At 41.3% G+C, this 16,308-nt stretch overlaps 2 protein-coding genes across 5 annotated transcripts in view; one reads left to right on the top strand and one right to left on the bottom strand.

Annotated features, from left to right (window-relative positions):
- LOC141156755 (flavin-containing monooxygenase 5-like) overlaps window positions 1–10,467 on the top strand; it is a 91,532-nt gene extending 81,065 nt beyond the window's left edge. The window contains exons 9-10 of one of the 4 annotated variants that reach the window (XR_012247708.1): window positions 269–341; window positions 7,733–7,792. Coding sequence is in view for 3 of the 4 variants with exons in the window: in XM_073643114.1 (XP_073499215.1) it covers window positions 269–341; window positions 7,733–8,147 (488 nt within the window). In the remaining variant the exon portion in view is untranslated. Of the gene's footprint in view, window positions 1–268; window positions 342–7,732 lie in introns of all 4 variants that reach the window. The other 3 variants (XM_073643114.1, XM_073643112.1, XM_073643111.1) reach the window with 3 other exon arrangements.
- The window catches only part of LOC141156756 (flavin-containing monooxygenase 3-like), a 92,595-nt gene continuing 85,903 nt past the window's right edge, over window positions 9,617–16,308 (bottom strand). Inside the window, exons 8-9 of the mRNA XM_073643115.1 lie at window positions 12,646–12,718; window positions 9,617–12,498 (exon numbers count right to left, since the gene is read on the bottom strand). Coding sequence (XP_073499216.1) covers window positions 12,156–12,498; window positions 12,646–12,718 — 416 coding nt within the window. The 3' untranslated portion in view covers window positions 9,617–12,155. The remainder of the gene's footprint in view (window positions 12,499–12,645; window positions 12,719–16,308) is intronic.

The raw sequence follows: 16,308 nt of genomic DNA, 5'->3' as shown, positions 1-16,308 counted from the left end.
TCATTTATGCATTTTTAATTTGCTTAAAATAAAGTGAATGTGCGTAGATTATTTGGTCCATGATAAACCTGATTTTATTACAAAATGTACTACTCTAACTGCACATCCTATTGTTATATGTTGTTAAGCTGTATAGAAATCATGGGCAAAATAACAAATTCCCATCAACTATAGTGTAAAAAAGTAGACATTATTAGTTTACATAATGTAGTTCAATCAATTTCAAAGAAGTTTTCTTTAGTTTATGGCATCTCTTAATTTGTTTAAGGAGCTGCACGGTTACCTCCTGTGGCAAAAATGGAAACCTACTTCAAGAACAGTGCAGAAAGCAAAAAGAAGCGGTGAGTTTCTAGTTACATAATTCTGTGAAATAATAAATAGATTTTCTACAAGAAACTTTTTAAGTCAATGATGAAGTAATGACACTAATGCACCATGTTGATGCTAGTATGTCCAACAGTAGATTTCCTTGAGTGTCAAACCGAGAATGAAGTTGGGTAGGTAGTATGGGTGGACTACCATTGGTGCAACCTGTGCAGCTACATAGGGGCCCAGGAGGCAAGGGGGCCCACTTTTGTGCATTGAGATGAACTATTGGACTGCAAAGTGCTAATATATTATTCTTGCACAGGTGTCTGTCGGTGTCCGCCATTAGTAGGTAGGGATGTGCTCCGCAGATAGAAGAGCCAGTTGAACTGCCTATTTTCTTCCCCCTATTTCTAGCTCTTCACAGAACATACTTGAATGATTCATATGATTCTTATGTTTTATGTTTTCTTAGAGATGTTATTGTTTGTATGGAAAAAAAAGGGCACAGATTTTGTTTGCAGATTAGAGTTTAGCAAAAAAAACAGGAAAAAAAGAGTAAAAACAATACTTGGCATTTTGTCATGTCAATGTTTTCTTTCTTATGGAAAAATGTGCAGTAGATTTATGTAGAAAACTCTTACAAATAGAGTCTAGTTATGAGCTCCAGATACAACATATGTTTCTACTACAAAGATTCTACCAAATAGTTATTATTAACTGGGTGCACTGCCTAAATCCTAAAATAAATGAAGAATAGTGATGAGCGAGCACTAAAATGCTCGGGTGCTCGAAGCTCGGGTCGAGCACATTGGAATACTCGGGTGCTTGACCCGAGCAACGAGCCCAATGTAAGTCTATGGGAAGCTCGAGAATTTTTCTGGCGCCCCCCCACCCTGGCGGTCTGCAGAAGGTCAAACATTGCCCAAATCGATGGGAACAATGCTCAATTAAATGTCAGGCAGGCAGAATATATAGGCTGACAGGCAAGCAGGGTACATAGGAGGGTGCATGAAAAACATAGCAGGGCACTTGGAACACACTAGTGCCCTCCGATTTTCATGCACCCTTCTCTTTAAAAAAGCCGGCGGGCAATTCATCAGTGGCATTCACCGGTACCCGACAATTTAGAACAGAAAGAATAGAGCATCACACATAGATTACATGGATAGAAACATGTCAGTCACATATATAAGAAGTACAGTGATAGTGTTGCTTACTGTACTTGTCATTTAGTGTTAAAATAAAGGATTTATTAGAGAAAAAAAATTGGCGTGGGGTTCCCCGTAATTTTAGTCTCTAGCGGAGGTTAAGCAGATGGCTAGGGCAGATGTTTGAAGCCTGGGAAGGGGGTAATACCCACGGAGCTTCCCAGGCTACTAATATCAGCCCCCAGCTGAATACCTAGCCTTTACTAGCTATTAAAATGGGGGACCCCCCAAAAAAATGACATGCGGTCCCCCTATTTTAATAGCTAGCAAATGTTAGAACCCTCCTGTTAGTCTTTTTTCTCTTTTGTTGGTCACATGACTTTCTGCCTATATAATCCAGCTTCGCCCTTCTGGCCTTGCTGGACTTCAGTGTTTCATTTATTCTCAAGCTAGCCAGGTGCCTTTGTACCCAACTCTGTAGTTTGCTTGGTCCTTGGACCACTAGTACTTTTTGTTTGCTTGTCTTTGCTCTGCTACAATTTCTGCTAGGAGGTGTCCATCTATATCCCAGTCCTTAGTTCTTGTAGGGACCCCTCCCTTATATCTATAGGTCTGCGTTCAGACTAGCCGAGGACTTAGGCGGGTTTGTTCACAAGTAACAGGTCCCCCACTGCATCGTAGGGATTCAGCTTAGTCCTATTGTAGGGACAGTTTTCCTATCTTTCCTTAGTGCTTGTAGCAGTTCATAACAGCAAAGGCTAGGCAGACAGCTGGGGGCTGATATTAAGAGCCCAGGAAGGGTTCCATGAATATTGGCCCCCTCCCAGGCTAGAAACACCAGCCGTCAGCCGCCCCAGAAATGGCGCATCCATAGGATGTGCCAATTCTGGCAATTAGCCTCGCTCTTCCCACTGCCCTGTAGCGGTGGCAGTGGGGTAATAGGGCTGGGGTAGATCTCAGCTTATAATGCCAGCTGACATCAAGCCCAGGTTAGTAATGGAGAGGCGTTACGTCCATGCAAGCTGAAGCCAACGATCTCCTGCAATAAAAATAAAATAATAAACCAACCTCATCCTTACCTTTCCATGGATCTCAGTACAGCTTCAGCTCTGCTACATCGAGACGACAGGCTGGACCTCAGGAGAACGCTGCCATCCAGCTTGCCATGCCGCAGACCCTAAGAAGCTTCTCAGTCAAGCTCCTCAGTGTCTCGCTGTGACGGCATCCAGATGAGCCGAGTTCATGTCCAGTGAACTCAGCTCACCTCATGCACGTCACTGACAGCGTGGGAGAATTCTCCTGCGCATGCGGTGAGCACAGGAGAATTCTCCCATGCTGGGATGGCATTGAGATGACAGGCTGGATGGCAGCTGAGCGCTGCCATCCAGCATGCCATCCTTCATAGACACTGCAGAGCGCAGGCATGCTTGCGCTTTGCAGTGTCTATGAAGGATGGCATGATGGATGGCAGCGCTCAGCTGCGATCCAGCCTGTCATCTCAATGCCATCCCAGCGTGGGAGAATTCTCCTGCGCTCAGCGCTTGAGCAGGAAAATTCTCCCACGCTGGGATGGCATTCTGATGACAGGCTGGATCGCAGCTGAGCGCTGCCATCCAGCTTGTCATCCTTCAGAGACACTGCAGAGCGCAAGCATGCCTGCGCTCTGCAGTGTCTATGAAGGACATCCAGCCTGTCATCTCAGTGCCATCCCAGTGTGGGAGAATTCTCCTGCGCTCACTGCATGAGGGCAGCTGAGTTCATTGGACATGAACTCAGCTCATCTGGATGCCATCACAGCGAGACACTGAGGAGCTTCACTGAGAAGCTTCTCAGTGTCTGCGGCATGGCAAGCTGGATGGCAGCGTTCTGCTGCGGTCCAGCCTGTCATCTCGATGTAGTAGAGCTGAAGCTGTCCTGGGAACCATGGAAAGGTAAGGATGAGGTTGGTTTATTATTTTATTTTTATTGCAGGAGATCGTTGGCTTCAGCTGGAATGGGCGTTACGGTAAGTAGAGTTTAATTTAGAACATTAAATAATTGTGTGTTTATTTGCATTAAAGGACTTTATTCTGGGTGTTTGTGTTTTTTTTTTTAACTTTGACTAAGGGGTTAGTGATGTGGGTGTCTTATAAACGCCTCTCCATTACTAAACTGGGCTTGATGTCAGCTGGCATTATAAGCTGACATCAACCCCAGCCCTATTACCCCACTGCCACCGCTACAGGGCAGTGGGAAGAGCGAGGCTAAGTGCCAGAATTTGCACATCCTATGGATGCGCCATTTCTGGGGCGGCTGATGGCTGGTGTTTCTAGCCTGGGAGGGGGCCAATATTCATGGCACCCTTCCTGGGCTAATAATATCAGCCCCCAGCTGTCTGCCTAGCCTTTGCTAGCTATTAAAATAGGGGGGACCCCATGTAATTTTTTGGGGGGTCCCCCATTTTAATAGCTAGTAAAGGCTAGGTATTCAGCTGGGGGTTGATATTAGTAGCCTGGGAAGCTCAGTGGGTATTACCCCCTTCCCAGGCTTCAAACATCTGCCCCAGCAGTCTGCTTAACCTCCGCTAGAGACTAAAATTACGGGGAACCCCACGCCAATTTTTTTTTAATAAATCCTTTATTTTAACACTAAATGACAAGTACAGTAACCAACACTGTCACTGTACTTATTATATATGTGACTGACATGTTTCTATCTATCTAGTCTATGTGTGATGCTCTATTCCTTCTGTTCTAAATTGTCGGGTACCGGTGTATGCCGCTGCTGAATTGCCAGCTTTTCATGTTTCACTGTGAGCACTGTTCACATCGATTTGGGCAATCACTGTAAGGCTGTGTGCCCACGATGCGTTTTTAATGCATTTCTGCAGCGTTTTTGCACTTACAGAAACACTGCGGAAAAGCATTTAAAATGCATGTTAGAAAGGCAACAATGTTCCCCAATGATAATCCGCATGTGCTGTGCACATGCTGCGCAAATTTCCGCTTTGTATTATTATTGCGGAAAAAAACGCAGCACTACCAATTATTTTGCGGAAGTGCTGCGTTTTCGCCGCCATTGACTTGCATTAGAACACGCCAATTCCGCAAGACTGCATCTGTACTTGCGTAATTGGCGCGTTCTAATGTGCGGATGGTACCCGGGTGTAGAGGAGAGGAGACTCTCCTCCGGACCCAGGTACCATTAAAAAAATCTGTAAAAAAAAGAATAAAATAAAAAATAAATGTATACTTACCTTCTGGCGGCCTGCGCTGCGCTCCTCCTTGCTTCCCGGCACTTCCCGGTGGATTGAAGGACCTGCACTGACGTCAGAGTCATGTGACGGGTCACGCGACGCTGACGTCGGCAGGTCTTTCAATCCACCGCTGCCGGCAGCCGAGACGGTGAAGCAAGACAGCGCGGGCCATCGGAGGGTAAGTATACATTTTTTTTTTTTTTTTTTTTTTTAACCACTCTCTTGGGTCACACTATATAAATCCATGCCGTTTGCATAGATTTATATAGTGTGACCTAGTTGTCACAAGAACTTTCCAAGTGATGCTAATCGCTTGGAAAGCGCTTGTCAATCCACATGCGGAAATGTCAGTGAATAACGCTCCATTTCCGAATGTCTCTGGCAGGAAAACGCATGTACAATCCGCTTGCGTTTTTTTCTGCCAGGGAGATGCAGAAACGCTCAGGAAAAAATCCTGAGCATTTCTGTATCGTGGGCACATAGCCTTATGCCACAACCACCATGGCAGCGGCATTACAGCGAGTTGCAGACAATCCCTGCATGATTGGTACTCTAAATAGCGCCAGACATGCAGGACGGGGAGCTCCCGCCCGAGTATCGCGCAAGTAAGGAGATGCTCGGGCGAGTACCAAGCAGTGGCGAGCATGCTCACTCATCACTAATGAAGAAGCAATAACCTAAAGTGACACATGCATGGTCCTAGGGAGGTCAAATATGGCACCAGGGAGGTGGAGAACCATGGGAAAGATTTTCCATTTTGGCCCAGAAAGTTATGACTGTTTTCTTCTGTGTAATTAAAAAAAAATACAGCAGCATACTGTAAATGACCATGTCTAATCTGCCCTTATATTACTTTCTTTTTACTTTTAAGTTAAGATAAATTTATGCATATTCCAGGGTTATATAAACTGTTCATATCTTTTTAGGTGACTTTTTAGAATAAGCGGTCTCATGTGTAAATTAGGAATAACACTATTTTTGGTCATTTTAAGATTTGTAGAAGGAAGATTTATTTCCCCTGCAGTATCAATCTCCAATTTTCAGTTGTCCCTAAAGGTAGGGGTCTCCCATAAATTTCACACAATCTGAAAGGTAGATCTGGTTTCCCTGTGACATGGAAGATATTATACAAAAGTGCAGAGCAGTGTAGCTGTGAATCCAGAGATAAAACACTTGACAGACAGCTTGATCTCATTTGATAGAAGATGTGCTAAAGTTATCTAGGCTATCTACAAACTACTTATTTAAAAGTTTTTGTCTTACCCCTAAAAATTGCTCCACAGTATATTCCTTCTAACTTGATGTCTTCTGCCAGTTTCCAGTGTAATTGCTTTCTAGTAGCTGAGACACAGACAGATTTCAGTAAATGGGGGAGGGTATTTTTCTCTCTGCTTCTCCTGTCTGACAAACTGAATACAAACCTAAAGAGGGGCAAAGGTTTCTTTTAGGGACAGCCAAACTACTGGCTCGAGAAAAGCATGATGGGAAGTGAAGGAATGGAAGTTTTAGCAACTATAGTCCTGACAGAATGTTTATGAAAATGTAACTCCAACTAAAAAGAGTGGATGAAAAATTACAGAGCATGAAAATTAAGACAGTTCCTGAACTTGTCAGACTCATATATGCAATAACAGAAGTTTAACTTGTTTGAAGTGAGGACAAAAGGACAATGCTGTTTTTTTTAAAAGATTTGTTTTTTGTAGACCATCTGATGTCTCATTCTATTTTAGCTTTACTTTTTTTTTTGAGATATTAATAACTCAGTATTCTAGATTTGGTCCCTCTGTATACTGTAGAATCTCAATCTCCCCCTCTTAGTGACATAGTGTGGTTTGCCAGTGCCTGGGGCGAGGCAAGTATTTTACTCCCCCAAACCACTGAACCATTTGTCGTTCCCGAGTCCCTTCCACAAGTCTATTATTGAACACCTTACCCTTCAAGAAAGGTATTGTGACTTGAGGAAAAGACTGATGTAAATATAGTTTTTGCTTACATCGCCTAATTTTTCTAATTTTTGCTGAAATCAGACATATTTTTAAAATAAAAAGTTGTGTTCTATATATTTTTTTACTCTAGGGTTACTCTAGCCATAACCCTACTCTTATCAATAATCATATCCCTAACCCCATTCGTAACCTTAAGCCTAAACTTAAACCAAGCCCTAGCTTTAACCCTATTTAGGATACAAAAAAGTTAAAACATTTAAAAGTAGCTCTTAGTAACGAATGAAGATATAATTGAATAATGTGTATGGAATCATATGCACCGCATTTGATTCAATACTGGCTTCATTCATTAGCTGCTCATCTTCTGTTATCTCGGTCACTACGAATGCAGAGCAGAGCAGTCAAGATGTATTTGTCATGGGCTGCTACGCCATACATAGTGGAGCCAAAAAGACTGAGCTTTGTTTTTAGGTTGCCACCTATGCAGAGCACAGCATCCAATGACACTAATTTCACCTATTCTGCTCTGCATAGTCAGTGCCGAGTGGGCATTCACTGCACTACACCTATCATTTGACATTGGATTTGAAGGGGCAAATTTTGTACCCCCATATACTTTGATGCCTAAAGTAACTGCCCCTGTGGCCCCCACTTGCTTTACCACTGCCTTCACTAACTAGTCATGCATATAGCTATGAAGCCAAGCATTTTTCACTGTCTGATCACACTTTGAACTAATTTTCAAACGATAAGGAATATGTAATCTTAAATACTTTTCTAAGTCCTGAGTAACAGAAAACTGATAATATGATACGTATTACTTCGACAAAGGATTCCTTGTCTCTAACTACATAATTTTACATTTTGTTACAGTTTTCATTATCCAATGAAGATCAATCATTTTCCATTACAAGATGCCTCCATGACTATCGAACCGATTACACACTTTTGTGTCATCAGAAAACCAGCTTATCTTACCCACCAAATCTTCTCATAATAAAAAGAATAGGGCCCCAAACATGATCTTTATTCTGTTGAAGCCACCACTGTTTTCTACCAATATAAATAACATAATTCTAATTATATTTCCACAGTTTTGGAGATGGAAGAAGAGAGACTTTACAAATGTTCTTTACAGAATGCATGGATGAAGTAGCTGAGGAGATTGGCGTTTGTCCCAACATTATGCATCTGTTAATTACAGACCCCAGATTGGCTTTGAAAGTTGTTTTTGGTCCATGCACACCATACCAGTATCGTCTAACGGGTCCTGGCAAATGGAGTGGTGCTAGGAATGCAATCATGACCCAATGGAGTCGAACCATAAACCCAGCGAGGACACGTGTCGTTCAGAAATCTACCGACTCTAGGAGAATGGTTAAACACATTTTCATCCTGTGTGGATTGACCACAGCAATTTTTATAGGATTCTATTGCGTGAAATGTAAACCACTGAAACCACAAGGCTGGATTCGGTGTTGGTCTGAAAATCTTTTACTGTTCTTATAAGAAGTTAGAAGTATGATTTCATTCAGCATCTTACTCAAAATAGTGCTTATTATGGTAATAATGTGATGATCAACAGTAATGATTCCATTAAAATAAACAAAACCTAACCATTTGCTGATACAAATGAAGAATAGTAAAAAGTTACAACCTGATTATTCAGGGAATCTGTAGCACTTTTTGTAAAATTAGTGCAAGAAATTGATCATATGAACAGGTGGTATTACAAGGGCTTGGTAAATAAAATTTTTTTCAAAGTGACCATTAATGAGAACTATTGAAAAGTAGCAGATTTGTTACCTTTTAAAGGCACTCATTAACAAATAAAGTTGCAACAAGCTTTAAAATTGACACTTTTAATGGCTTGTGCTGGGAGGATGTCAATCACTGTGTTCAGGGCGTTGTTTTCAGCTACGATCGTGACTCTGCAATGTTGATGCAAGACCCTGATGGTTGAAAGTAATATTAACATAAAGTTTAAAGGTCAATTGCTTAAAAAGGACAGTTTTTATAAAAAAACATGATGGTGTTTAGCATTTAATGACCATTAGTGATGAGCGAGCAGTAAACTGCTCGAGTGCTCAGTACTCGAATCGAGCAGGTTGGACGCTCGGACCTGCTCGACTCGAGTACCGAGCATAATGTAAGTCATTGCAGGACTCAAGCATGTTTCCGGGAGACCTGCACTCGACAGCCGTGTAGGAAGGACAAATTTCTATTAGTAAAGAGGGAGCTCATTTAATTCTGAATCAGCTGAACCACACTGCACTGAAGCCAGGAATTCCCCTGCCACTTGAATCATCTGAGCCTCGCACCACACTGAAGCCAGGTATATCCATTCATCCATATCCATCCATCCACCCATCTGATAGAGATAGATATGAAGATAGATAGACATAGATGTATATACCCGGCTTTAGTGTGGCGCTTGGCTCAGATGATTCAAATGAGCTTCTTAAGGTAGAGAGAGACCATGCCCCCCCCCAGAGCTCTTCAACTCACAAAGAGTCCGCTGACAGAGGAGTCCCTGCTCTCCCAGCAGGAGAATTCCCAGCTTCAGTGCTGCACAACTCAGCTGATTCAGAATCAAGTGAGCTTATTACAGGGACCCGAGCACCATGCAATACTCGGCACTGCTCGATACTCGATCAAGCACCCCAATGACAATCACTGTGACATTGCAATGTTGATGCAATGCCCCAATGACTCAAGGTAACTCATTAAAATAAAGCTTATCAATTAACTGGTGAAAAATGGCAAAAAAAACAGCTTACATATAAACATGATTGCATTTTAGTTTTTTTATTAACCAGCTGCAGCATTACACCAGACTTATTAGGGAAAAAGCTGGTCAGAAATTCCCTTTAAGCATCAATTTAAAGTATGATTCTTCATGGTCCATAACTCATTAAAGGGAATTTATCAGCAAGATTTCATACCCCCCCCTTCTCCACACCTGTAGGTCCTTTAAAGACATGTCAAGCAATATCTTTAACTGGCCTGTCCATTCCTAGGAAAATATAAATGAGCTGTTAAGATCTATGGGTCGGACACTGATCTGAATGAGAATCAGCCTCCAGAGATTATTTAAAATAAAAAGGGGCGTTACCAATGAGAGACATGGCACTAGCACAGAACAGGAGAACTGAACTTTGTCTTATTACAAACATTTGTTGTAGCTCTTGAGCTCTGCTGTATTGCAACAATATTGCAGCTTTGACTGCCTGTGAGATGTAAGCTGAAGCTGAGAGGAGCCTTCAGATGAGTCAGTTATAACCACACACAGCTCTGTAGTGAGATGATGACAGCGGCCATTACATATCACACAGTAACTCCCCCTTCTATTTAAAATAAGCTCTGGCGACAGATTCTCATGCACATCAGGGTCCGGCCCACATTCATGAACAGCTCATTTACATATAAGAAAAATGTGGATTTCCCTGAAATAAGACATCGGATCGCAGATATCAAGGTATCACATTATTCATCTTCCTATGACCTACACGCCCATATAGACGGCTTAGGAGGGTTGATCCTACTGACAGACTCCCTTGAATATGCTATTCTATTGTTGTATTCTTGATTCTTGGGTGTGTTTCTTTGTTATTTGGGCATATGTTTTTACATTGCCTTTTGTACATTTTGTTTATTTGTGCTTTTAACATAGTGTTGGGGGGCAGACATCACTTATTCTGTTGGGATGAATTGAACATCAAATCATGGTCAGACATTAAATAATCTGTTTACACTACTCTGTGTTTTAATTGTCTGCCTTGGTCTTTCAGTTGGTTTCTGTCTTGGGTTTCTGCTATATGAACTTTTTACTGTGTTTTGAGCAGTCCATCCTTGTGGTAATTTAAGCTGTGAACGATCATGTTCAAATTCACCACAAAATAGCTGATGCATTCCCTGCTTCTGCTTTTATACTGGCTATGATAGTCTCTCCTGATTGACTGTGCTATACTATCGGTTGTGCAATACATTAGAAAGCCCATCCAAGGTCATGTAATCCTTCCCCTACTGATGCAATCTTCTCAACCTGTAAAATTGCAGAAGTCATTTTAGTTGATTTACACAAAGCATATCTCAAATTCTTCCAATTCAGTGAATTCCTAAAATTTTGAAATGAATTTGAATGCATTAAATCCATTCGCTCATTTGTAGTTTCATTAGTCCTATTTAACACCAAAGATAATAATTGACTGCATGTGTACACTCCAAGCATTGTTAGACCATATTCCCGGGCTTTCTCCTCATTTGTTTGGTGTGATGCTTCCATGTATAAATAATTCTTTTCTACATACAGTTTACTAACCATAGACAGTGCTACAAGATGGCAGGCTGACTCAATTCTACTGTCAGGCACTTGATCTGAAGTATTGGACTTTCATAGGAAATCTTACACCAGCAGGAAGATGGCACTGTTCTTCAAGTCTAACTACAAGAGTGTAACAAAGCTTTATAAAGTGACCTATGACATAAGGAGTCACGTTTTAGATATTTTTTTAAAATCCATTTAATTTCGGAAAAATAACATGGTTTCACACCAGTAAAAATGAGTTCATATGTATCAAACATAGATAATAGATGTGGAATCCAGTGGAGAGTCTCTTTTTTGTTATTATATTGTTAATGATTCAATGAACACTCTGTATTGATATAGACGATACACATTTTAGAATGCGTTCTCTGTCAGAACTATGCATGTTTGTGGGTCTCCCTTTAGTGTATTATTCTCTACTATTAATTCTCTTGTGCTATGTTATCTGAGAGGAGCATGATGTAGGGACTGGGAGCCTGATTCCATTGATGTGTCACTTACTAGACTGTGTTCCTGTTTCAGTAAAATCAGTGTTTTATCACTACAGGACTAGGTGTCTCATGCCGCCTAGTTCTTCTGCTTCGTGTAACTGTGTCCCTATCACTGATTAACAGCTTTCTGTCATATATACAGTGTACACAGAAATTTGCAAATCAGTGGTGTTTTCTGGGTTATACAGAGCTCAGAATTCTGAGCAATGCTAGACCTGCAGAAGAGAAGACCGGGATTGTGTAAAAAATGACAGCAAGCATTCCAGCATCGCTGGAATTAGGGTTTCTGTTCCTACATTATGCTGCTCTCAGATTACATAGAAAAACCTGATGACAGATTCCCTTTAAATGCTTACCATCGACATATATGGTCAACTTTGTAATATTGGGTGGCCAAATCAACCAATGTGAAATGCATCAATAGGGGCTCTCCAGTCTAGATAAAAGAGAAGGGTCCGGAATAAGAACCCCATCAAGATGAAAACCAGCATATGTGATATAGCAAAGTTGAAATGTTATTTGCTGTATTAAAAATCAATTGAGTATTGACAAAAAGCTCTGATTAAAAGAAATGATCAGCACTTATCGATTTAAAAAATAGAGCTCGCTAATGGTAGATCAAAAAAAAAAAAAATCACAATAAAAAATTATATGTATTAATAAAAAAATAGCAGTGTTAGCACCATTCAGCAAAGGAAGCTAAGCCCATGCCAAAAACAAGGCAAGAAGAAGCAAGGGCAAAAACAGAATCTTGACCAAAGTAACAATGGAAGATGACTGTTGATGAGCGTGGACAACTCTCATTCTTGTTGCGGCAATGGTTCTATTCCACTGGTTTAAAATAGCTTTACGGGCTCCATCCCATTTTCCTGGTCCATGAAGGCGAAACTGATAAGGGCTACAAGGGCCAAAGAATACTTCCAATGCCAATTTTGGATCAGTAAGGCAGAGAAGAGGAAGATTTGGCTTGCACCCAATAAAAGAACTTAATTCATCCATGTAAGTGACATAATCAGTAGATAGTGTCTCACTACGACCAAACCTGAAATGTATAGAAAGAAATAAAGAGATATAATCCCAGCAATATCCTGCATCGGTCAATATTATGAGTAATGAAAATGAACTGTAGATGAACATTCCAGTTCGCTTCAGAATAAAACTAATAAGAGCAAAATTTATGTCATCATACCAGTCCTTTTTTTCCCCTTCCTCTTCATTTAATTCATCAATCATGGTCTCTTTTGGTGGCAATTTACAAGTTCCTGAAAAAAATAATAGCAATAAAAAAAAATGTAAAAAGAAGAAGAGAAGGAAGAAAATAGAGGAAGAACTAATAATTCTAATAACAATTATAACATTAAACAATGAAATCGCTTTTCAACTTGGAAGTATTTTTTTTCTTAGGTATGTGTAGACATGACGCCAGTGACCCCACTCACTTCTCAACGGAAATGAGCGTAGACAGAATACATCTTTAGTTTTTTTTCTCTTAAGTGTGTTATTTTACGTCCTGCTGATCGTTGGGCGTCTGGGTCCTGAGGCTCCATTGACTGCTGAAAACACTATCCCAAGCTCATTTCAAGAGGAAGATATGATCAGATTCTTTATGAGCACATGCACAGACTGGAGGACAGGCTCAATACAATTTCCTTGAGCACGTAGAATACATAAAAGACTTTGTATAGCGTATGACTATGTACACATTAGCATATAGTATTTTTTTTTTAATTCTCCATTTGCTCCTTAAATGCAAAATAAATCTACTTTCCAATTAGTATCATTCTTCTCCTGGCAGCCTTTTTTGAAAAACTGATAAAAGTTCACCAGATGAGTTCTGTTTCCTAGCTCTATGGGCTCTATCTCAGAGATAAGAGCAGGAAGGGAGTTGAACATAAATCTCTCTACTATGAAAAATTGGGAGAAAATGTAAAATTTCAGGAAGGGTGGAGAAAAATTACTGCAGATAAGGAGAAAAGCACATAAAGAGGAAATAAATTCTACATTGTAGAGGTGCTGAATACATGAGACGGTGACGCTAGCAGTAGTCTGGATACACACAGACCTCATATCCAGCAGTGACACAGCCACAAGTCTACAGAAATTTCTTTCAACTTAAATCCTAGAACTCCTGCAGAGAACGTCAATCTCTTGTGATCAGCCACATCTATGGCTGGTGAACTCAGAAGAGTGGAACTTAAAATAATTATTGTCCTACTGCAAAGAGGGTATAGCAGTGAGGATCCTGATTCTGACAGTTGTCTGACAGTGTGGCACTGTGCAATGGGAAGATAAAGGAGGGACCCGGCTGAGCTACTGGAGCAAAGAGATTTCTGTATATTTTTACGTTTTAACTGTACAGCATTTTGAAACAAATGCTCGATTTGTTATGCATTTTATGACAGCTTTGCCTTATTGATTTCTAAAATATTTTGCTATGCACAGTACAGACCAAAAGTTTGGACACACCTTCTCATTTAAAGATTTTTCTGTATTTTCATGACTTTGAAAATTGTACATTCACACTGAAGGCATCAAAACTATGAATTAACACATGTGGAATTATATACTTAACAAAAAAGTGTGAAACAACTGAAAATATGTCTTATATTCTAGGTTCTTCAAAGTAGCCACCTTTTGCTTTGATGACTGCTTTGCACACTCTTGGCATTCTCTTGATGAGCTTCAAGAGGTAGTCACTGGAAATGGTCTTCCAACAATCTTGAAGGAGTTCCCAGAGATGCTTAGCACTTGTTGGCCCTTTTGCCTTCACTCTGCGGTCCAGCTCACCCCAAACCATCTCGATTGGGTTCAGGTCTGGTGACTGTGGAGGCCAGGTCACCTGGCATAGCACCCCATCACTCCCCTCCTTGGTCAAATAGCCCTTACACAGCCTGGAAGTGTGTTTGGGGTCATTGTCCTGTTGAAAACTAAATGATGGTCCAACTAAACGCAAACCGGATGGAATAGCATGCTGATGCAAGATGCTGTGGTAGCCATGCTGGTTCAGTATGCCTTCAATTTTGAATAAATCCCCAACCGTGTCACCAGCAAAGCACCCCCACACCATCACACCTCCTCCTCCATGCTTCACAGTGGGAACCAAGCATGTAGAGTTCATCCATTCACCTTTTCTGCGTTGCACAAAGACACGGTAGTTGGAACCAAAGATCTCAAATTTGGACTCCTCAGACCAAAGCACAGATTTCCAATGGTCTAATGTCCATTCATTGTGTTCTTTGGCCCAAACAAGTCTCTTCTGCTTGTTGCCTGTCCTTAGCAGTGGTTTTCTAGCAGCTATTTTACCTTGAAGGCCTGCTGCACAGTCTCCTCTTAACAGTTGTTGTAGAGATGAGTCTGCTGCTAGAACTCTGTGTGGCATTGACCTGGTCTCTAATCTGAGCTGCCGTTAACCTGTGATTTCTGAGGCAGTTGACTCGGATAAACTTATCCTCAGAAGCAGAGGTGACTCTTGGTCTTCCTTTCCTGGGGCGATCCTCATGTGAGCCAGTTTCTTTGTAGCGCTTGATGGTTTTTGCAACTGCACTTGGGGACACTTTCAAAGTTTGCCCAATTTTTCGGACTGACTGACCTTCATTTCTTAAAGTAATGATGGTCACTCGTTTTTCTTTACTTAGCTGCTTTTTTCTTGCCATAATACAAATTCTAACAGTCTATTCAGTAGGACTATCAGCTGTGTATCCACCTGACTTCTTCACAGCACAACTGATGGTCCCAACCCCATTTATAGGGCAAGAAATCACACTTATTAAACCTGACAGGGCACACCTGTGAAGTGAAAACCATTTCCGGTGACTACCTCTTGAAGCTCATCAAGAGAATGCCAAGAGTGTGCAAAGCAGTCAAAGCAAAAGGTGGCTACTTTGAAGAACCTAGAATATAAGACATATTTTCAGTTGTTTCACACTTTTTTTGTTAAGTATATAATTCCACATGTGTTAATTCATAGTTTTGATGCCTTCAGTGTGAATGTACAATTTCAAAGTCATGAAAATACAGAAAAATCTTTAAATGAGAAGGTGTGTCCAAACTTTTGGTCTATACTGTATATTCTGTGATATGTATAAAGATCACTGTGTATAGAAGGAGATGAGGTGAGCTGTGACCATGATGCCAACTCGTGTAATCTACGCTTTAAAAAAATGTTATCTGTCATTGTAATCCTCAATATAATGATACTGAATATATAAAAAAGCGATCTGTAGAAAACAGGTAATATGAGCCTAATATTAAGGCCCCCATACACTTCAGACTAATGTCAGCCAAACCCAGCAATATTAATACCCCTTTACAACCTGTGACGTCTTAGCATGTCACAGGCTACCTCCCCCGGTTCAGTGAGTGTTCCGGCGGTGAGCCCGCACTGAACCAAGCACATGTCAGCTGATTCTTACAGCTGACATGTGCCCGCAACAGCCGTGGGTGGAATCGCGATCCACCCGCGGCTGTTAACATGTTAAATGCCGCTGTCAATCTCCGACAGCGGCATTTAACGCGCGCTTCCGAGAAGCATGTCTTAAGCCCCGCCCATCGGCGACCCCCATCACGTGATCGTGGGTCGCCGATGGGCGGGCATGACAACCCAGGGTCTGCAGCAGACGCCTGCTGTTGTCATGAGCTGGTCGCTATGAGCGTCACCTAGTGGTCGGCGCTCATAGCACAGAACCATTTCTGCTGCATACAGGGGATCTGCTGATCCCCAGTATGTAGCAGAGGCGATCGGACAGTTGCTGCTTCTAGTCTCCTATGGAGACTATAGAAGCATGCAAAAAGTGAAAAAAAAAAGTTTTTAAAAATATGAAAGTTTAAATCACCCCCCTTTTGCCCCATTGAA

This window comes from Phyllobates terribilis, unplaced genomic scaffold (genome assembly GCF_046119375.1).
Source record: "Phyllobates terribilis strain yellow unplaced genomic scaffold, ASM4611937v1 Scaffold_8__6_contigs__length_399053987, whole genome shotgun sequence".
In the NCBI taxonomy this organism is placed as follows: domain Eukaryota; kingdom Metazoa; phylum Chordata; class Amphibia; order Anura; family Dendrobatidae; genus Phyllobates; species Phyllobates terribilis.
Note: the sequence above shows the minus strand (reverse complement) of the source record. Positions and strands in the feature narration are given on the sequence as shown.